Here is a 23,199-nt window from a genome sequence, read left to right as displayed (position 1 = left end):
CAGAACTTCATATGTTTATGTATAAAATTCGAATATGAAAATGTACATTTTTGTTAATTATATTTCAAAAATCAAAAATTTCAAAAATTGAAAAAATTATTTAAAATGCTTGAATGATAAAAAATAGTGTATTACTTAAATTACCACTTACATTTTCCTAACATTTAGAACAACTCTGGTCTTTATTCAGGTTTGTTTTGGTTATGAAATCATGTATAGAAAATAATAGAAAGAGAACATGCTAATAAAAAACAACAAAAAAGGAAAATACGAAAAGAAAATGCGTCAGCTGTAAGCCAAAAAAAATCAATAATTATTTTGGGAAATTATCTAAGCAACCAAATTTTCTCTTTAAATTAAAGAAAATACTTTAAAAATCTCAATTAATAAATATAGAAACAATTAAAAATGACCAACGAACAAACGAATCAGGAACCAGAAGCTGAAGTCGAAAATGTGCGTGTAGTTGTGCGGGCAAGACCCATGGATAAAAATGAACTGCATGCAGGTGCATTGAGTGTCATTAAAATTGACAAATTAAAAAGAGCCATAACAGTGGTAAAGCCCAATGCCACTGCCAATGAGCCACCCAAAAACTATTATTTCGATAATGTTTTCGATTTTGAGAGCAGTCAGTTGGATTTGTATGTCGACACTGCAAGGCCCATAGTTGAAAAAGTGTTGGAGGGCTACAATGGCACTATACTGGCATATGGACAAACAGGAACTGGTAAAACATATACTATGTCGGGCAACCCCGAGTCACCTCAAACGAAGGGCATAATACCCAACGCCTTTGCACATATTTTTGGTCACATTGCCAAGGCTAAAGAAAATCAAAAATTTTTGGTAAGAGTGAGTTATATGGAAATTTATAATGAAGAGGTCAGAGATTTGTTGGGTAAAGATGTTACCAAGAGTTTGGAAGTAAAAGAACGGCCCGATATTGGAGTCTTTGTAAAGGACTTGAGTGGTTATGTGGTGCACAATGCCGATGATTTGGAAAATATAATGAAATTGGGAAATAAGAATCGTGTAGTAGGTGCCACCAAAATGAATTCTGAGTCTTCAAGATCTCATGCAATATTTTCCATAACAGTAGAACGCAGTGAATTGGCCGAAGGTGGTCAGCAGCATGTGCGTATGGGTAAATTACAGTTGGTAGATTTGGCTGGTTCGGAAAGACAAAGCAAAACTCAGGCCACTGGTCAGCGTTTAAAGGAGGCCACTAAGATTAATCTATCACTGTCAGTATTGGGAAACGTTATTAGTGCCTTGGTGGATGGTAAAAGTTCTCATATACCCTATAGAAATTCAAAGTTGACACGTCTTTTGCAAGATTCTTTGGGTGGCAATTCAAAGACCGTCATGTGTGCCACCATTTCACCGGCGGACACCAACTACATGGAGACAATTTCCACTTTGCGTTACGCCAGCCGCACCAAAAACATACAAAATCGCATGCACATTAATGAAGAACCCAAAGATGCTCTTCTGCGGCACTTCCAAGAAGAAATTGAACGTTTGCGAAAGCAGCTGGAAGAAGGTTACGATGAAGAGCCACAAATCGAAGAGGAAGAGGAAGCCGAGGAAGAAGACGACGATGATGAAATTGAAGTAGAAGTGCTGGCCGAAGCTCAAAACCAATTAACCGAAAAAGCAATGGAAAAACAAAAACAACGAGAGCAAAAATACGCCAAAAAAGAAGCTTTGGAAAAACGTAAACACGAACATCAGCTGGAAATTTCAAAGACCAAAACCGAACAAGAACAATTACGCAATAAGCTTATGTCATTGGAGGGTAAAATCCTAGTGGGAGGAGAAAATCTCCTAGAGAAAGCCCAATGCCAGGAGAAACTCTTAGAGCAGTCACTACGCGAGCTAGAAGAACGAGAAAAGGCCGAACAGACTCTAAAAGAAACTCTACAACAGAAGGAAACCGAGCGTATTGATATTGAAGAGCGCTATTCGTCACTGCAAGAAGCCAATACGGGCATTACGAAGAAGATACATCGTGTTATGCAAATGTTAATGGGTGTCAAGTCCGAACTGGCCGATCAGCAGCAAGAACACCAACGTGAAAAGGAGGCTATATACGAAAACATACGCTCACTATCGCGAGAATTGGCCCTATGTGAATTGGTCTTAAACTCCTACATACCCAAGGAATACCAATCGATGATCAATCAATACACTCATTGGAACGAAGACATTGGTGAATGGCAACTGAAATGTGTAGCCTACACTGGCAACAATATGCGCAAACATATTACGGATTCAAAGGCCTCGGCCAAAGACTCAATTGATTTCATTGATCTTTCGCATGTCTATCTCAGTTACAATTCCGAATCGGTTACCCAGCCCGTTAGAGCTAAATCATCGATTGCTACTGCTCGCCCCCGTACATCAGGTGTTCCCCGACCAACTACCGCCCGGCGATATTGAGGTGATATCTTTTACCCACCCAAGGAGAGGAGAGCATATTTCGATTCAACTCAATTGTCGTCGGGATTCTTTGCATCACTTTTACGTACTCAATGCTGGTTTATTTTAGCACTATTTTTAACTTATTATTGCTTTCATGTACTATTTTCCACATAAGTTTCAAATTTAAGTTTATGTTTAAGTAATTTAGCAGCTGCTTTTTTATTAATTTTTTTTTATAATCTATTAAATTAAGTGCAATATTTTTTAGTTTTTTGTTTATCATTTTTATCACAATCTCAATTATTAATATTAAATATACTATATTGAAATGTACGCATGTATGTGGTTCTTTAATACATTCTATATACATAATACTGATATAATAAAAATTTTAAAATTTATATAAAAAAATGCAGAAGGAACAAAAAGTTTTGTATTTTAGTTAAAGGGTATCTTGATCATGCAAATTAAGAATAAAAATGTCGCGGGAGTTCTTCCCTTTTCCCATTTTTTCTATTCAATGTTAAAACTAAGAAAAGGGAAAAAACTCCCAGGAAATTTTTATTCATAATTGGCCTGATAGTTTATGTACGGCACCTCAGATAAAAGCAAAAATATTTAAAATTTGTTGTAAATTTTTGCATTGCACCTGTTCCAAATTTGTTACAACTTGGTTCACATGTTCTTTATGGTCATACACAATTTGAAGTTGCTAAACAATTTTAAATTCGCTTTGGTTTTTCTTTTATCGAGGTTCAAAGTTCAAATTTTATGTATGAATGCTTTTAACTAATTTTCCATAGTTAAAAGCCATTGTGGGACCATGTGGGATCTAGAGATAATAAATATTTAGTCAAAATTTCAGAATACCCATTTGAAAGAATAAATATAGCAATGGTTTCTTCGGCAAAGTTTCTTGGAATGACCCATGGAACAAAAATCGCGATAAATGTCTTTAGATCTGTAAAACATTTCTGTTAGTTTGGAGCTTGTTAAAGCGATAAGTTATTTTAAATGACTTGTATCTATAAAATATATTAACATCGTCTTATCGACTATATTTTTACTAAATTTTTTTAAATAAAAAATATATTCATTACTAAACAGATATTCAGGTTTTACTGGACATTATTATTCTCGTACACAAAATTTCAATATAATTTTTTTGTCTAGATAATACTGGAATATACCAAAAAAATCAGTTATTTTAATTTCTGCAGTTTTATTTCTTCCTTTACTAGATTAAACATTTTAATTTGAAGATCCAAAAGTGATTCAGTGCTTAAATTCGCCTTGTCTATTTGAAGGGCCAAACTCAGCATAAAGAGATGTGCTGGAGAATTATTAAAATTTATCGCTTGTCTTGATTCTATCACCACATTTTGCTGGTGTGAATCATTACACTCTTCTTCAGGCTCTATGTGGGTAGTAGGATCATCTTGGTAGTCATTTTCTAATGACTCCATTGTTGTTTCGTTGTAGTTGTTTTCGTCAATTGCATCAATATATTTCAAACAATTTTCATCATGTTCAGTTATCAAGTCGTTGCAATTATTATTTGAATTTGTATGAATGATATTTATAGAGCTGAAGAAAGAAATATAATTTTTATGAGAATCACAATCACTTTTAGTTTGAGTTACTTACTTTATAATCTGAGATGTATTGCCTCTTAGGAATTCTAGCTTATCTGCGTACTTGTATTTGGTAATATTGTTTTGGTTATTTCCGAAAAAATTATCTTCTTGTTTCGAAATTCTATGGTAACGGTCTCTAATTGTTTTCCAACGTTTTTTTGCAGCACGATCTGAATAAAATTTAAGGTTATATATAGGTACATATTAAAATAACGGACTTCTTACCAGTTATTCCTAAAATTGCAGATATTTGACTCCATTTCTTGTCCTTTAGTTTGATATTTTTGTAATCACTATGCTGTTTGTCCCACAATACTGGATTTTCTCGCACAAATTCTATTATTTTTAACTCCATTTTTTAATACATGAATTTTAATTAAAAAATAAAACACCACAAAAATAACTAGCCATCAATTTCAAAACAGCACTGCTGTATTCAAATTTTCAAGTTGCTAAAGAACTGTAATCAATAGCAACAAAAGTTAAATAATTAAACAAGAAATACAATTTTAACAAATATTAAATTGTTGGTATACAAAATAAATGCTAAATTGAGATAAATAGGAGAAAATCTAAAAATACTTTAAAAACTGACATTTTATAATCTTCTAGGTGCTGTCAGTGAGCAGCTGATACAGGGTTATTCCTATAATCACAACAAATCACAATAATATGTACATATTTTGTTTGAACATTCTGATAAAAGTAATTTTATTTGTAAAACTATTTTAAGAATTAATGTTTTCTCGAATATCATATACATATTTGACATAGACCCAGCTATGCACAGTAGACATGCCCTTAAAAATAGATTTGCTTTGGATGATTACTGCTAAATTTAAGTGAAAACGGATAACTAGAACACGTGCCGGAAATCGATTGAAAGTTGTAACATTGGGTAAATAATGGTACTTTTTCCGATATCTTAAAAAATTTCTCTATTTAAATACTGTTTTTAAAATTGCGCAAGAGACTTACGGGTCTAAATATTTTTGATTTATTTAATTAAGAATTTATTTATTTTTATTATTTGTGCTTAAAAAATAAAGCTTTTACAAAATTTTGACGAATGTCACTTTCTGACGAACTCGAATTCGATCGGAAACTTTTAAATGGTTTCGTACCAGAGCATCAAATAAATTAAATCGCTGAAAGGCTACGGTACTTTTGTACATACATTAAAAATAGTATTAAATAAATGTACGATCGTATCAACTTTATTGAATTTGTTATTAGTGTTGCCACGGAAATATTTTTTGATCGTGCAAAATGTTTTCAAAATATTTCAAAGGAGACTATTGTTGTTATTGTAATAGCATAAACAATTTTACAATAATCAATCTGGGTGTTCTGGTGGTTCTGCATGTTGTTCAAGTCCAAGAAATTATGCTACTTCAACAGTATGAGTATAAATTCATAGGACGTAGTGAAGTAGGGTTGGCTAAACAGTTAAATATGTGGAGGGTGTCATGAGGACCCTGACCACATGCTGGGTTTAAGTTGAGGACGGCTCGGTCTATGCGGTACCAAAAGGCATATTAAGTCTGTTGCTCCATCTTGATCTAAGTTGTGCCAGAACAACTCTTGTTTTACGCGGCAGAATCTTCTCGGCGTCTGCTATCGGTGGTGGGCGATCTACAAGTACGACATTCATACGGTATCCTGCTACCGCGGAATTGATGGCGTCTCTGTGAATTTCGTTGAAAGCTGTCATATACGAGCGATCAAATGGATTCTGTACATACCTCTGTATGTTCTCCTCGTATTTCCGTAGGTTCTGTCTTACATGCCTCTGGGGATACTCCTACAGTGTGATGTTGAAGTTTGGATGACTACTCCGGTGACATCCCAGAAGGAACTGTTGCGTCAACATGATGTTGTGCTGGAGGTAATTTGAAGGCAGCCTGTGACGGTCCTTAAGGCTGCGTTTTGACAGCTTTGAATATTTCTCCACTCAGTATTACTCAACGAAGACCAATCGTTTTGTAAGGTTTCTTTGTCCATACATGAATTACTGCCGACTAGTGCTTTGAGGACCTTATTCCTATTTCGCAGATTATGCGTGATTGAATTGATATTGCTGCTTATTGTATAACAAGGCGAATGTATACAAGGTGGAGTCAGTCAAACAGCTGATAATTTTTTTTTCGCTTTTTGGTTTTAACAGTTGTCAAAGCTTGTTTTTATATTTAAATATCTACATATTCTAATCGTATTAACAAACTATTTATTTTTTACATAAATAAGTAAAGCTCTCACTATACAATTATCTACACTACATTAAGTTTTAATACATATTTGTTTATTTTTTCATTTTTGTTTTTTGACATTTGTTAAGACCAATTGTTGTATTTGTAGAACTGATAGCACCTTGTATAAATTCGCCTTGTTGTATAAGTTATAACATATGTGTATCTCCCTCATTTATTACAATTTTGATGCCGATTTATTACCTGCTCTGATAAATATCTGAGATGACTAGACACCGTTTTACTAAAAGACAGTTCTAAAAAAAATCAAAAATGGCAGCACTGTTTGTATTAAAAAACTAAACAAAAAACACCACCATTTTATAGTATTACCACTTCAACAATATAACACTACACCAGGGATTTATAAAATTCTCTTTAATTTATATTCGAGACAATAAAACTTCTAAAGTTTACATTAAAAACAATACGCATCTTAATTTTAAAATTACTTAATTCTATCCACATATTAAATGAAAACTAAATACATATGTATTTCAAATTGTATATGTGGAATAAACTTTTGTTAACAAAAACACATTACACATTTGGTAGTAACAATAACGCCGCTTTGATTTGTATTTCTCTTATTGCTGGCAACCAACCATCTGTTTATTTTGATCTGTGTGGTTGGTTTTTTTTGGTTTGTTTGTACGAAAAAACACATTTATTCCCTACAATTCTCAATTAGTTTAGTGAAGTGTTTGTATAAGAGGTTGAGTTTGAGCGGAGAAAAGCATACTTACCTGGCGTAGGGGTTACCGTGATCATGAAGGCGGTTCCCCCGGAGTGAGGCTTGGCCATTGCACTACGGCTGAGTTGACCTCCGCGATTATTCCTAATGCGAATAACTCGTGCGTGTAATTTTTGGTAGCCGGGAATGGCGTTCGCGCCGTCCCGACATTAAATAATAAATTTCAATAATATTTTTGATTTAAAAGGAAAAAACTCGTGTTTTTCGTAAAGGAAAATTAGTTGTAAAATAACTACATTTAATTTTTAAAATATATAATTTTTATACGATTCTGAATATCCGTTCGCTAGACTATCGTTTTGAAACTTGCAAAGGATTTATTTATATAGCAATCTGACTTGTTTCCAGTGTTGCCACCAAGACAATTATAAACTACACATGCCTCATGCCAAAATTACACATACGAGAAAAACTTACACATGTAAATAAATTTTCGTGATTTCAATAGGAGAAATTGTCTAAAATTGTCATGAATATAAAAGGTTTGTCACAGTGAACTCTGGGATGTTTGGACCAAATACGATCACTTTATTGTCAATGGACAATTTTCACTTGCGGTGATTTTAATTTATCCAGGAATTGGATTTTTTAGTGAACTTTTCTAATTTAATGAATTCTTGAGATCAGTCAAATATGTCAATCCCAAATACGCCTTTAACAATTATTAATCAATGTCCATTTTAATTTATTTCTAATTTATATTAAGTGCTTTGAAATCAGTTTTGTTTTCAGTTTCAAAGATAAATATTTTTTACTATTTGTTTAAAAATTATAGCTCTGATCATTTTCCTTCCCAGTAAATACTTTACCATAAAATGTTGTAACGTTTATATTTTTAAAATTTGTAGTTATAAATTTGAAATAAAGCTTCCAAAAAGTAAGTCAATTTTATTGTTTATTATTTAAAACACAAACCAGAAACCACACAGACAATAGCATAAACTTAAAACGGTTCTTGCGGGTATAAAAAATAACTGGAAACAATTTGTAAATAAATTTTTCTCACTCAAATTCCTACGTTCTTGTTTTTTTTCTTAAGATTGGCTAACGTTACCCCGAAATAACTGCAATTACCGTTACCGATATAATAGTTTATACCGTTATCTGTAAATGCCGTTACCCTTATTCTATAAACAATTTAAAATTATAAAAATACAAATTTTCGATTTTTGTTATTACAAATTGTTATTGGAAAAACGTTAATTTCCAAGATAACGAAAATTAACGTTTTTCCAATAACAATTTGTAATAACTTATAAAAAATGTACAGTTATTGAATAGTATTTGTTGTTTTATATTTTTTTCATGTTAAAAGTCTTATATGTATATAAACTAAAATTTAGTTTCTGTTACCAATATTACGCAAACAAAACTATCACAAACGCCGAAATATCCATCTGAAAAACCAAATATAGCAATCTCCAAATTACTTATCGTATTTTTCTGCAAACCTTAATGTTAATTTAGTTCAAACTTGATTCATATCTTCATCTTATATATAAATAGACCAAACGTTTTTTTGTGGTACACTTTTAAGTATGTTATTGTCCACCAATATTAATAAAACTTATTGTTTTCGAATTTCGGCCACCGGGATTTCCTAGTACATATAATTCCATTATAGTGAGTAACAAGCGAGTACAATATAATAAATATGAATACATTTAGAGATACTGGATTTGTATTTATCAACTAAAATAGAGGATATAGCTACTTTCCCTCATATAAATGTACATATTTATTTCAGTCGGTTTTGAAATCTTAACAATCCATAATTCATTCAATCAATTAAAATCCAAAATATAGATAAAAGACATACATTGACAATATATTTTTGGAATTTAAAATTACACATGAATTACACATTCACTCAATTACACATGGGCTACACATCCAAGTTAAAATTACACACAATATGTGTAATTACACATGAAGTGGCAACACTGCTTGTTTCTTAACATATACCCGTAATTTCAACAGATATCTACGGTGTAAATTACACAGCAGATAAATTTACCTAAAATACAACTTGACATTAATTTCAAATCAATATCTACGTATAAAAATTACCAAATATTTTTACTCCAGTACCAGCGTTGCCACTCATAAAATATTTTTCCTACCAAATTTCAGATTAGAAACTACCAAATTTTAAATATTTGTGAAATGCTATTTGGATTCCTTTCGAAATTAATAGTTAAATTAAAATTATATTATTGCTGCTATAGCATTATCCTGAGGATGAATATTATTTAATTACACTACAATCATAAATATGTCACATCTAAAAATTGTGTGTGAAACGTTTTATAATTGACCGTAAGCCCCATATAAGGCCCATTTCTAAAACTTATTTTAAGGAGCATAAAACTCCTAAAAGTGTTGGTATCCCCACAAAATTCAACACAAATAAGTTTCATGGCGATCGGTACATAATTGGTCATAGCTGCCCACTTCTGAAAATCACTCAGGAAAATAAATTATTGAAATTATAAAAGAAAAATGTTTTAGCTCACTATTTATTACTTCTTTTAACAATATACAATAATTTTGAAATATTTAAAATGTGTAAATTAAATGAATAATACGTTAAAAGTTTTAGTATTGCAAGGCCTTTGGCATTTTATGAACTGAACACTGCACATTTACTTGACTAAACTAAAAATTTAAGATAATTCTGTCTTCATATTTTATAAATAATTTTATTATTTTGGATTAACATAGTTTTTTTATTATGTTTTTTGTTAATTTGTTCTTAAAAATACATATTCAAAAAACCTACCAAAATGCGACAAAAAGCGGAACAAACCAACCAAACTACCAAAAGTCAATTTGTTAACTTAAAACTACCAATTTTGGTCCAATTGGACCAAAGCGGCAACGCTGTCCAGTACTGACAGATACTCGTATATATTTATTGAAATTAGAAAAAAAGCCTGTTGTATATTTAATACACTTTTTATTATAATTGAATTTTTTTTAAAATTAACGAAAAATATGATAAATATTTTTATTAAAAACCAAATAAGAAATATTTTCCGATATTGAAATAATGAATGAAACTTAAAAAAAAATTCCCTTGGTTCCATCCAGGATCGAACTGGAGACCTTCTGCGTGTAAAGCAGACGTGATAACCGCTACACTATGGAACCAACTGACAAACTGGTGGCAAAAAACGTATATGAAAGAAATTCACCCCAGTGGTGAATTAAAATGAAGCAGAAAACAAACCGTAGAAAATTAGTAGAGGAGGAAATCAGAATCAGTGTTGCCACTTCATAGTTAGATTTGTTTAATTAAAAAAATATAGATTCGTTTTAGAATAACAAACTTGTTAGTTTTTAATTTAGTTGCGCTTCTAACTGAAAGAATACATATCTAATAGATACATACCTTCATATGTATTTAAATTTCTTCTTGATTTGTGAAATTATATATTCACAGTTTATTGTTAATTAAGAAGTGCTTGAAAAAAAAACAAGTAAACAACAATATTTGTGTTAAACAAGCGCCAATAATATTTACAAATGTTTCACAAGATGAGTTGAAAATAGCTAAAAGTAAACCCAAAATTGTGATTCATCGCCAACTGCTTGCTAATGATAATAATGCAGTTTACGATTAAATTGTTGTTAAACAATGATTAATTCAAGATAGTTTTATTTATTATTTTTGCTACCGCATTGTAATTTATGATGACTGTAGAGTCGTCTGTCTATTTAATCTAAAAGCAAATTTTGGCATTAACTGTACCTTTAGACGCAATAACAAACACATGAGACCAAAACAAAAACACACTTTCATATAAAATTACAATGGAAATCTATCTAATGGATTTTTTTTACAATCAAACAGTTTACATCCCTAGTGAAAATGTTTATACGTTTATTATATTATTTAGGTACTTTTTTCCATTTCTGATAAGAATTTTTTATTATGAATTTATTACCTACTACTCATAACAAAAACTCATGGCAAACATGAAGTAAAATGAGAACACACTCGTTCTATGGGAACAAGATGTACTATACGTTTCTGTAAATTGAGTGAAAAGTTATTTTAACGAAAGCCGATACCCTTTTTGTTAACATAAATTATGTTTTATTTATAAATACATAATTAAATGAAGAACATAAAAAATAGTTTAAAAAAATAAAAAAAAGTTTGCCACTTGGTTCCATCCAGGATCGAACTGGAGACCTTCTGCGTGTAAAGCAGACGTGATAACCGCTACACTATGGAACCACATATTGGATGCTCGGTCAATGTTGGTTGTTAAATATATGAAGGGAATTTAAAAAATAACAGATTCCCTTGAAACATTCAAAACCAAACTATCAGACATGTGAAATTGATTTCGAAAACGAAAAAGGTTGTGATGCATTTATTATAATAAAATAAATTTTCTTTTTGTAAGTAGGTCATACTATCATTTCGATTCTATTGAATTCCGTTATTTGCATTTGTTCTTCGCCAAGTGTTCGCTGGCTGGCCTCTTCTTTTGCTGCCTTGCGAGTTCCAGTCCAGTGCAACTCTGGATATACTTTCGAGGGTTTTTCTTGCAATAATTCTAAGGAATTTGTTGGTTAGCGTTTGTACTTTCCGCATGGTTGTATTTGTAATCAGCCAATGCATGCATTGAAGATATGCAACTTGGTGTGGAGAGATAGTTGCTTCGCTTTGCCTACTTCGGAACGGTCATCTTCATCTATGCCAACGGATATAGTCATCATACATCCAAGATATCAAAAGGTGTCCACAAACTTAATTTCCTGGTTGTTTATTATAAAAGGATCGACATTGTTATTATTAATGCACATTGCCTTGGTTTTCCTTATGTTCACATCTAGTCCTACAGCTTTGGAGAGAACTGTAAGATCATTCAATTTGCTTTGCATATCACCGTGTTTGTAGCAGAGTAGACATATGTGGTCCGCGAAATTGAGATCCTCTAAATAGTTATATTGTCCAAGTTAAACGCAAATAGTAAAGGTTGATTCACACCAGCCTTTGTGGTGAATGCTTCACTATTATTTCAATTATGCCGGACTTGGATCATGGGTACATCTTTGTTATGGCCATAAATATATGAATACCAGATAGAGAGGAGAACGCAATTTGACGGACTGATCGATTATGATGGGCAGCGTATTGGCCTGGACGACGCAATTTTGATGGGGCCAGGAAGCCAGCTTGTTCATCACGTAAACCTTGCTTAACAGGTTTTAAGCGACCCCTTCAATTGTTACAATCACTTAGATCTCCTTCTTTAGGACGTTTAACGATTGTACCTTTTAACCACTCATTTGGGAATCTTTCGCTCTGTGATGAATGGCTGAATAATTTCAGCTGAAGCTATAGGGTCAATTTGAAAAATTTGAGCTGATATGCCGTCTTCACCTGGTGATTTGTTTCTCTTCAGTGAGGTAATCAGGATCTCATGCAAACTGGGTGGATTAATGATTATGGTTTCCGTTAAAATATCGGTTTGGTTCATGTTTGATTTTTTCACTTCGTTGGTAATATTCTCAAAATGCTCTTTCCACCTTTTAGTTTGTTGTTCTACAGTAGTAAGTAGTTGTCCGTTGCAATCGGTTACTGCATTGTTGTGGTTAAAATTTTGTTTGGATAGACGACTTATAATCTGGCAAAGATGTCGCATGTTGTTTGCTCCGGCAGCATCATCTGCTTCCCTTCCTAGATTTTCGTAGTATTTCCTTCTAGAGACGATTGCAGATCTTTTAACATCTCCCCACTTAGGTTTTTGATAACTGAGTTAGGTCTTTGACAGGCGAGTTTCCGATCTATGTGTATTTATCAATGGGCTTACCAGCCTGTTTTTATAAATTTGTCGAATTTCTGAAGGAACGATTCGTCTACAAATGAATGTGTTACAAATTAGGTTTTTATATATAAAATTTAAAAATTTATATAAAAAAAAAAATTAAATTTGTAATTTTTTTATATCTTTTTATGTAAAAATTTCAAATGTTCATAACACTTTGCATAGAATAAATATTTATGGAATTAATAGCAGACATTTTTAAATTAATTAGTTTGAAATTCTGATTGTAGACAAATAAAATGTTTCTAAAATATAATTCTATAAAAAACAATGCCACTGGTTCCATCCAGGATCGAACTGGAGACCTTCTGCGTGTAAAGCAGACGTGATAACCGCTACACTATGGAACCGCATGTTTGATCAATGATTTAATGAACACTCTGTGATTAAGAAAAAATGTGAAATGATATTCTAACAATTTTCAAATTATGTATGTATTAAAAAATTAAATAAAAAACAACAAAATGTTTTCTAATATAAATATAAAGTTAAAACACCACTAAACAAATTGAAATAATACCAGAGAGTCTAGCACAAAGTAAAAAATACTCTTAAATTAATTGAGCGCTTTATTTAATTGAGTGAAACTGTAAACTCACACAAATTAACAATGAAAATATCTCAACTCTACACGTATGATGATGAACCGATCATATGGCAAAACAGTTGATATTTTGTCACTGCTGATCAAACAACGTGTGTTTTTTTCACCGTCACTTGTGTATCTCATTGTGTTTTTTAACAAAAATAATTTTATTATTTCGTTATTTTGTGCAATATATTGTGTGAAAGAGTATAAATAAAAAATAAAATGAAATTTTGTTTCACAAAAGTGAATCTATAGAAAATTATAGTAAAAGTATTTGAAATATCTACACGCAATTGGCGGAAGAGATAAATTATATTTTTGTACAAAACAATTAAAACAAATAAAACAAAAATCTAACAAATAATAAACGAAAAGTGTGTGCTCTGCGTTGCAACATAATAAAAAAAGTGTTTAACAATTAAAATTGAATAAATACATTTTATTTAAGAAATAAAACAAATAAAAAAGTCAACAAATCTAAATATAAATTCAATAAAAAGCAGTTGGTAACAACTCTTCACAAGAAAAAAAAAACAAAGCCAGAAAGAGAGGCGAAACGCAAGCAAGAGCGTAAACAAAACAAACCGCAAACAACAACAACCTTTTTGTTAATTTAGTGGATTTTCCTTTTAAAGGGGCCACAGAGTAGCGAGATCTTTTATTGGGTGGCAGTAACGTCTAGTACCCGGTTTTACACTATTTTTATAGTTTCCAATGTAGCCCTTTGGGTTTTTATTAACACGAGCGTGAGTGTGATAAATTTCTATGAACAGAGTTCGTGTTAAATTTGAAATTTTCATTTAATTTCTTAAATGCAATTTACATTTTTATATGATTTCGTTCTACGTCCCCAACAAACAATATTGGCTGAATTTGTTTTAATCCAACAAGTATTTCGTAAATAAAATTCTCTCCATTTCATTTAATTGCTGTGAGTCAGTCACGAGATATTGGAATTTTTGGTAAGTTTTATGTTTTATTTCTTTTTGTGTTTATTTTTTTATAAGTAATTTTAAATTTATACGTACACTAGCTGACCCGGTGCTCTTCGCCACCCCAATTAGAAGAAAGAAATAGTACTATCAAGTCTCACTTTGTGAATCTAATTGAAAATGTCTAATTTCATATTTCTGGGTCCATTATTATAGAAAATGCAAAATGTGTTCCTAATTTAAAATTTTTAGGTTTATTATTATAAAATATTCAAAAAGTACCATTGCAATAAGGAAATAGTACCATTGATTATCACTTTTAAATTCGCATTCACTAAACCATAACCCGTCAAGTTTGAATTTTAGATTTGTATATAATTTCCTATATTATCAACTAATTTTGTTTCTATAATACATAATATTTAATAAATTATCACAAAACCGAAACCGCGGTTTTGAAATTCTTCGATTTTTTGGAAACTCTAGGTCCATTATTATAGGAAATTCAAAAAAGTACCCATGAGAATATAGAAAAAGTACCACGAAGTATTCCCTTGAATTTTCACTCACTTGGGACCATATACGCCTAATTTCATATTTATATGTCCATTATTACAAAAAATTAAAAAAGTACCATTAGAATATATAAAAAGTACCAAAAATCCCCCACTTGTGGTTTCCCACTCACTCGGGTCCATATAAGCTTAATTTCATGGCTTTGGGTTCATTGGTGAAGAAATTAAAAGAAGTACCAATCGAATAAAGAAAAAGTACCATAAAGTCTCCCCCTAGATTTCTCACTCACTTAGGACCATATATGCTTAATTTCATGTTTCTAAGTTCATTGTTATAGAAATTTCAAAAAAGTACCATTAGAAGAACAAAAAAAGTACCTATAGTTCAGTTCACACATTTTGGTACCTAAATATTATCCCCTATTCCTAACACTAACTTCACTAAGATGCATATCAGCTAACTTTAATGTCTATAAGTGTAATAATTAAAATATTAAAAAAGTACCATTAGGAGAAAAGTACCAATTTCCCTTTTCTTCCTCGAACACCCCTAAAGCTTGAAATTTAAAAATACTCCATTTTGCCAAAATTGTTTATGCTACAGATATGTCTCATAATATTAAAATCTGTGTTAATGTGCCCAAGAAAAAATATGTTTTAAAAAAAGTACCAAACTGTTTACCCGGATTTGGCCCAATATACACCTTGGCACTCCAGTTCCAAATAACACCCTGTTAGTTAATTTTTGTTTGAATCCAGGAACCAATGTTAAAAAAATGATCAAAATTGGCTTAATAATTTCAAATAAAATGTATTTTTCCCGATTTTATCCCCTTTTTGGTACCTTTTTTATCCCCATTGCGGTGGTAAAATGTTATTCATAATAAAATATTCGTATGTCTATGTCAAATTATAGAACAACATATTTTATGAAAAAGTACCAAAAATAAACATAATTTTTATCCCTTAAGGGTTCGAATTTCCAAAAAGTACCATACTTATATTTTGTATTTTTTAATAAGTAAAGAATGCGATTTAAAATTTGTTTATATGTTTATTGGTTTAAAAGATACATAGGGTGCCAAAAAAGTACCAAAATACAGTTTTTACCCGTTTTCTCCCCTAAACGATTCGAATTTCGGAAAAGTACGAAATACCTGTCAGCTTTTTTTTTTAAATGAAGTAACATGCAATTTTAAGTTTTTTTGTATCTTTATTAGTTTTTAAGATAAAAGGTTACCGAATTTACCCTTTTTTACCCCCGTTGGAATTTCCAAAAATCCCTTCTTATCGGATCGTTTTGGGGAGGGAGGAACCCACAGTTAAAATTTCATGATTCTAGCTTCAGTCGTTTGGACTGTGCGATGATGAATCAGTCAGTCAGTCAACGTCAGTAACATTACTCTTTTATATATATAGAAGAAGATTATTTTGTATATCTCTTATTTGATTTGCTTGATGATGATGTTGGTGGCTTTTGCAAACGAGAAGTGTGTTGACTTTTTATTAAACTTCGAGTAGTTTCTGTTAACACTTTAAGTACGGGGGGTACCTCAATGGGGATTGGGTTTTTTTTGTGGGATTTTTGGTCGTTACTGCTGGTTCATACACGTCAAGATTACTTGAGCAAGTTTTGAGTTAATAGAAGAGAGAGGAAGAAAAGTAGGAAAATCTTACCAATATCCTCTGCTCTCTCTCTTCTATAAACTCAAGACTTGTTCAAGTAAGCTGGACGTGTGTGAACCAGCACTTATTATTATCAATTTTCGAATAACTTTGCATTCCTGTTTTCAAAATTTCACGGGCTTTGGAATAAAATATGAATGATAAGATGCCAATAGGTATTAAGTTAGCTATGTCCGACGCATATTCCATCAACTTCAAAAATTCGATGTGTAATATTGGAATTGTCCGACGGATAACCCACCCTAAGAGTTTTAAATGTGCACATGCTTTATTCTTAGTTTGTCGTCCGTTACAATTTTCTAAAGTGTCTTCCAATAGGGACTTCCGAACTTTGAAAGTTGATAGCGACCATTTATTCAGTTTGTTTTGCCAAATCACCACTTGCAAATAATAAAATTGTTTTATCAAAATGGGTGTTGTGTTCGGGTGACATTCCAGTGAGGCCCATTTCTGGATGGTTGGGTACATCAACTAATAAAATTGTGGTAATTGGAACGATACCAATCCACATGAGATCCAAGAACGTCCAATTCATCACGGAAATGTCACTGTTTGGTGTGAATTCCATATTTTGTTGTCCAGGCCATCACCGTCAACGGCTAGGTCGATGATTTTCGACTTCGTTTGGTCTAAATTGAATGATATGGACATCAACGACAACAGGACAGCGCCACGTGTCACACAGCTCATGTCACATTGGTCATTCTGCACGAGCGATTTGAAGGCATGGTCATCTCACGTGGAGTTGATATGAGCAGGCTACTGAGTTCGTGCGATTTGAGCCGTTAGACTTTTTATTCTGTGGTTTTCTTAAGTCGCAGGTCCACAGTGTCCCTCAAAGCCAACATAACACATGCTCGGTTAAATTCAGTCTGATTTATGAGCCAGAGCTATTGAAAATTTTACATTTCGGATGTCCTTCACCCAGCGAAGCCGCGGCAAAAATTTTTCCATACATAATGGCATCGATAGGACTTTCAAACGAATACTGTTTTTTATTTAAATTTAAAAATAAGAAGCGCTTAATGAAAGGCCCATTACTTACAGTGGTTGACAAAAACAATGGAAACTTTTCCAAATATTTAACTATTTGAATTTTTTTAGGTGAAAATAGAAAACAAACTAAAAAGTATGGTATTTGTGTTAAGAAGAGTTATCGAGAATGAATCTGAATCACTGCCATTCCTTCAACAGAGAATTTGGTCGGTTCAGTATGGAAACAACGAGTATCGAATGAGACCTTATGTTTACTTCTTTCGTGATACGCATGGATCCAAGTGAGTTGCCCACGGAAAAAACAATGGAAACTTGGGTTTCGTTTTTACAAAAATTGTCTGGCTCTTTTAGTGACTCAGTATTTTGTTGGATATCTCCTGTTTTTTATTACTGCTTCACAACGACGATGCATTAAAACAATTAAAAATTCAATTGTCTCCTTCACATAGGTTCTGGAATTGAGCGATTGTGCCAGATTTTTGTTATACCCTTTACCTTCGTGAGAAGGGTATATATAAGTTTGTCATTCCGTTTGTAATTTCCACAATATAATTTTCCGGCCCTATAAAGTATGTATATATATTCTGGATCCTTATAGATAGCTGAGTCGATTAAGCCATGTCCGTCTGTCTGTTGAAATCAATTTTCTGAAGACCCCAGATATCTTCGGGATCCAAATCTTCAATAAATCAGCAAAATCGGTCCACAAATGGCTGAGATATGAGGAAAAAACCAGGACAACCTCGATATTTGACATATATCTGGATTACTAAGTCATTAATATAGACAATATGGATATCTAATGATGGATATTTCAAAGACCTTTGCAACGACGTATATAAGACCATAGTAAGTTGGACCTACAATGGGTCAAAATCGGAAAAAATATTTTTTAACCCGAATTTTTTTTCACCAAAAAAAAAATTTGAAAATAACAATTCGATTTGTATTTCAGAAAATTCTAATAGCAATACCAATGGATATTTCTGAAATACAAATAGAAAATTCTGAAATACAATTGGAAAATTCTGAAATACAATTGGAAACTTTTTAAGTATAAAATAAAAATTCTGAAATACAAATGGAAATTTCTGAAATACAATTGGAAAATTCTGAAATACAATTGGAAAATTCTGAAATACAATTAGAAAGTTCTGAAATATAATTGGAATATTCTGAAATATAATTAGAAAATTCTGAAATATAATTAGAAATTTCTGAAATATAAATGGAAATTTCTGAAATATAAATGGAAATTTCTGAAATATAAATGGAAATTTCTGAAATTGAATTGGAAATTTCTGAAATTCAATTGGAAATTTCTGAAATACAATTTGAAACTTGTGAAATACAATTGGAAATGGTGTAATAGCAATACCAATGGATATTTCTGAAATACGAATAGAAAATTCTGAAATACAATTGGAAAATTCTGAAATACAATTAGAAACATTTTAAATATAAATTAAAAATTCTGAAATACAAATGGAAACTTCTGAAATACAATTGGAAAATTCTGAAATACAATTAGAAAATTCTGAAATACAATTAGAAAGTTCTGAAATATAATTGGAATATTCTGAAATATAATTAGAAAATTCTGAAATATAATTAGAAATTTCTGAAATATAATTGGAAATTTCTGAAATATAAATGGAAATTTTTGAAATATAAATGGAATTTTCTGAAATATAATTAGAAATTTCTGAAATTCAATTGGAAATTTCTGAAATACAATTAGAAACTTCTGAAATACAATTGGAAATGGTGTAGTAAATATATCCTTAACACTCATGTTTATTTTAGTTTATTCCGATGTATCGAAGTATTTGTTTCATAATTGAGGTTTTCAAGCACAACAATTACTTTTAGATCATCTTAAGGATATTCATTCAGTCGCTATATGTACGATTGTCGCGATTCAGAATACTAGTAAAACCCGAAGGCCCGGTATAGTAAGTTCCAGCTAAAAGTTAAAGCATGTGTTTATTCATCATTTTTTCTTTTTTTAAAATATTCACTCCTCTCCATATTTAATGGGTTAAAATTGATGAGAAAATATCTTTGGCGGATTATTTTAATCTGTTACTTTTCACTCTGGTGGGGAAATAAATGGGTATATATATATATATTGTCATTTGAAATTAGATGCGTTGCTATTTTTAAACTACATGACGCACATAAAGCTTTAACATAAATTCGAACGTCAAGTATGAAGTATTTATTTCAGTACACTAAGTATGTACTTAATTTCCGGGGGCTTGTTAGCTATAGCTAATTGAAAGGAGTGTCTTTTTTTCAAATATTAAATGTGATTAAAAGTTTTAGTACAATGATTCATTTTTAGTTGTTAATTAAGAACAAAATTAATATGCAAAATAACCTTACATACAGATTAAAATTGTGCCAGTTTCAAAAAAAAAAAAAACTTTTTCTTTATAAATTTTAATTCCAAAAGAAGCTGCTGATTAAGTATACAAATATGTTTAACAATTAAAAGTTATTGAGGTTGCGAATTGATATCGAAATACTTTGGGTGAGTACGGTAAATATAGATAAAAGAATGGAACAAATACCATTCAGTAGTTCTAGAGTAAAAGTAAAATTATTTATTTCAAGGTTATTTTTTTTTACTAGGTTTGTCAATTATTCGAGTTTAATTTTGATCGAATAAAAGTTTAACATTTTTTATTACTCAAATAATCGAATAATTTTTTAAATTTTCTTGATTATTCGAACGAACTAAGAATTTCAATTCCATATATAGTTTTAACTGATCCTCATATGAATTTTAGTTTGAAAATAAATTTATTCGAGTCTTCGATTAATCGACAATTATTTTGTTAAACTGAAAATTTTATTCATTCGAATAAATATTATTTTGTTTCCTCGATTATTCGCATAATTTTTATTGAAATGACAAACCTAATACATACCTACCGTCATTTCCTTTTATTTTGAAAGTTGGGAACTACCAACTGATAAAGTTCTTCTTAGTATTTTGAACCCAAATACAAATAACAGGTAAAGTGGGTGGAAGTGAAAATGGTTAGCAGAATTGATGACAGGCTGATAACGTTTAATATCTACAAAATAGTGGAACAATTTTCAACCTTAAACTCCAAATACTTGGCGAGAAAATTTATGAAATTGTGTAAAACAGGTTAAAAGATAAAATGTATACAATTTTGACTGGCGTTTGAGGTATGATAAGAAATTTTTTTACTGTGGCATAAAAGTAAATATCAACAACTTTATCTGTTTGCAAAATTTGCATAATGAGTTACGAGGGTTGTGTAATTAAAGTTTAATTAAAATGTAATTATAGGGTCTCAGAATTTAATTTATAGAACACATTTAGACACTTGGCAGACTGTAAAGCAATGTCTGCCCTGCTGCAGGTTTACTCTGCACTCGTTAGTTGCTCAAGATCATTTGTAAACATCTTATATTCATTATTCGTTAAGAATAGTGATGTCTTTTAGTGCATTGGATCTGAAAAAGTGCTTAATAAATTCTCAAATTAAATAAAACCAAGTCATCTAGGTAGTAATAGAAATAGTAAGGATCAAATTATGTTAAACTACTTGATATTTGTCGTCTAGGCTGTTTGGAAGGAAATAATAACCTACTAGTTTAAAAATCACATTTGAAATCGAATAAACTTAATCACACTCTTTCTGATCGTTTTGAAACTGATCGATTTCCATCACATATCTGTTAATACTCCATCCTATTAGATTAAATTATTTCCGAACTATATGAAGCCCCTAAGATATGCCTTAACTTATTAAATTTAACTTTATATATTATCTTTATACATAAAATAAACTTTTCCACACGCCAAACTGTTTGCGCTTCAAATTTCCACCTCAAATAATGACATTTTGTAGACAGCTTCTTACAAAGAAATGTCAAATGATAAGAAACTTGTCTATTCTGTGAAATTCTTATCAGTAGTTGTCACAACATTATCACTAAGATGGGAATTTTTTCCCAGTACATTTGTTATTACGCGTGTAAATACATCTGGTTTACACGAGTTTTGTCATAACTTTTTGGGGTTTTTTTTACAGTAATTTGGAAAATCTATCTCTGAACAGAAATTCAATTATTTCGTGAATATTTTTAGTAAGATTTTCATGAGATTTGAATTGGATTAACTCGGCCACAGAGTGCGGATAAACCAGTTATGACTATTGGTTGTGAAGCCACCATGCTTGGCTGGTTTTATGAATTCGATCGCCCATTTTGTTTATCATAACTAATAATCTGTCCTATATTTACCTTGGGTGATAAGGGATGGGACTAATAGCGGTGAAAGACGTCGACTTGGTAGGGCTCATGCCTCTTGGGGTGCCCCGATAGATTAGGAGATAGTGTGCTGGTCTATCAATCTAAGGTTGCGGGTTTGATTCCATCAGACAAGCAAAATGTTTCGTTGTTAAAAACATTTCTCATTCTTAAACTATTTGAGAATGACGGTTTTTGGATTGCGCCGGACATTTTAGGTCCTCTTAAAGTGTCTGATAAAGTATGAAACTGGAGCGGTTATTTTTGTTTCCAATTTTAAGAAGGCCATTCAAATAGAAACATCTATTGATATTTAGAGAATGTTTGAGGATAATATTAAGGTTGCAAGGATTCTTGTGTTGTCGGATAGCCAGACTTAGCTTAACGCCTTATCGTCATATATGATAAACTCATTGTGTTACAGTTCTAATACCATGTTCACACGACGGCATTATTCGTCATTCATGCTCTCATTCGTCATTCAACCCCAATTACGAACTGAATTACATGATTCGCCATACAAAATTTCAAGTGCGAATTACCTTGTTCGTACGTAGTTCAGTTTGAATTACCTTATGAATTACGAACGAATGACTGTCATCTCTAATTTTTATCGATTATTTATGTATCAAAATCAGCTGTCCAAACAAAAATGTCAAAACAAAACAAAATAAAGAAAAAGATTTTTGTATTAAATAAATAAATTAAAAGAAATAAAAAGTCTGATTAAAGTTAAATTCATTTGTAGAAGTAGCAGCTCTGCCATTCTTTCAGCCCACACCTCTAATAAAGCCCGCTCGCTGCCCTGGTCCCACTTGCTTGCACTTTTTCTTTTTTCTAATAATGAAAATAATAATTAAATTATATTTGTTTAATTAATAATGCTACAATTTTATGTTTTTACTTACCTTTTTAATCCATTGCCAAATTTAAAATTCGCACCAAACAAACAAAATAAACAAAAAAAACAAAACATGTAAACAGAAGAAAAAAAACAAAAAGAAGAAATAAATAAATGTCAAATTGAATTACGAATGTGTCGTGTAAACAGGTTGATTCGCAATCGTAATTCAAAACGCGAATTAAGTAATTCAGACTGCCGTGGAAACATGGCATAAATGAAATGGCAAAATAAAATGAGTTGACATATCTGATTGCGTTGCCAACAGGGAGATCGATAGTTTCTTGAAGAGTGTGAATCCTTCTTTGTCATCTCCAATGTTATCGATTTGGAGTTTATTTACTGCAGTGTTATTGAGTCTCTCTAGCTCAAAC

General features: G+C 31.3%; 2 protein-coding genes, 1 long non-coding RNA gene and 4 other non-coding genes across 7 annotated transcripts in view; 3 read left to right on the top strand and 4 right to left on the bottom strand.

The window, feature by feature from the left end:
* The first annotated feature begins 276 nt into the window (after window positions 1-276).
* Window positions 277-2,855, top strand: Klp64D (kinesin-like protein 64D). The gene has a single exon (XM_065503847.1). The coding sequence runs from the start codon at window positions 409-411 to the stop codon at window positions 2,443-2,445; it is 2,037 nt and encodes a 678-aa protein (XP_065359919.1). The 5' UTR covers window positions 277-408; the 3' UTR covers window positions 2,446-2,855.
* Window positions 2,856-3,554: 699 nt separating this feature from the next.
* On the bottom strand, window positions 3,555-4,534 carry LOC135954975 (uncharacterized). The gene is made up of 3 exons (XM_065505236.1): window positions 4,290-4,534; window positions 4,075-4,234; window positions 3,555-4,014 (listed from the first exon to the last, which is right to left on the bottom strand). The coding sequence occupies exons 1-3, from the start codon at window positions 4,417-4,419 to the stop codon at window positions 3,630-3,632; spliced, it is 675 nt and encodes a 224-aa protein (XP_065361308.1). The 5' UTR covers window positions 4,420-4,534; the 3' UTR covers window positions 3,555-3,629.
* A 2,517-nt stretch (window positions 4,535-7,051) lies between these two features.
* LOC135956098 (U1 spliceosomal RNA) lies at window positions 7,052-7,215 on the top strand. Its single transcript, XR_010576339.1, has one exon. It is a non-coding gene; the product is annotated as a U1 spliceosomal RNA (small nuclear RNA).
* A 2,932-nt stretch (window positions 7,216-10,147) lies between these two features.
* TRNAV-UAC (transfer RNA valine (anticodon UAC)) lies at window positions 10,148-10,220 on the bottom strand. Its single transcript has one exon. It is a non-coding gene; the product is annotated as a tRNA-Val (tRNA).
* A 1,020-nt stretch (window positions 10,221-11,240) lies between these two features.
* Window positions 11,241-11,313, bottom strand: TRNAV-UAC (transfer RNA valine (anticodon UAC)). The gene has a single exon. It is a non-coding gene; the product is annotated as a tRNA-Val (tRNA).
* Window positions 11,314-13,190: 1,877 nt separating this feature from the next.
* Window positions 13,191-13,263, bottom strand: TRNAV-UAC (transfer RNA valine (anticodon UAC)). The gene has a single exon. It is a non-coding gene; the product is annotated as a tRNA-Val (tRNA).
* A 342-nt stretch (window positions 13,264-13,605) lies between these two features.
* The window catches only part of LOC135956050 (uncharacterized), a 43,915-nt gene continuing 34,321 nt past the window's right edge, over window positions 13,606-23,199 (top strand). Inside the window, exon 1 of the long non-coding RNA XR_010576334.1 lies at window positions 13,606-14,464. This is a non-coding gene — a long non-coding RNA (uncharacterized LOC135956050). The remainder of the gene's footprint in view (window positions 14,465-23,199) is intronic.

Source organism: Calliphora vicina, chromosome 3 (assembly GCF_958450345.1).
Source record: "Calliphora vicina chromosome 3, idCalVici1.1, whole genome shotgun sequence".
In the NCBI taxonomy this organism is placed as follows: Eukaryota; Metazoa; Arthropoda; class Insecta; order Diptera; family Calliphoridae; genus Calliphora; species Calliphora vicina.
The sequence above is the reverse complement of the archived record's forward strand: the minus strand, read 5'-3'. Positions and strand labels throughout refer to the sequence as shown.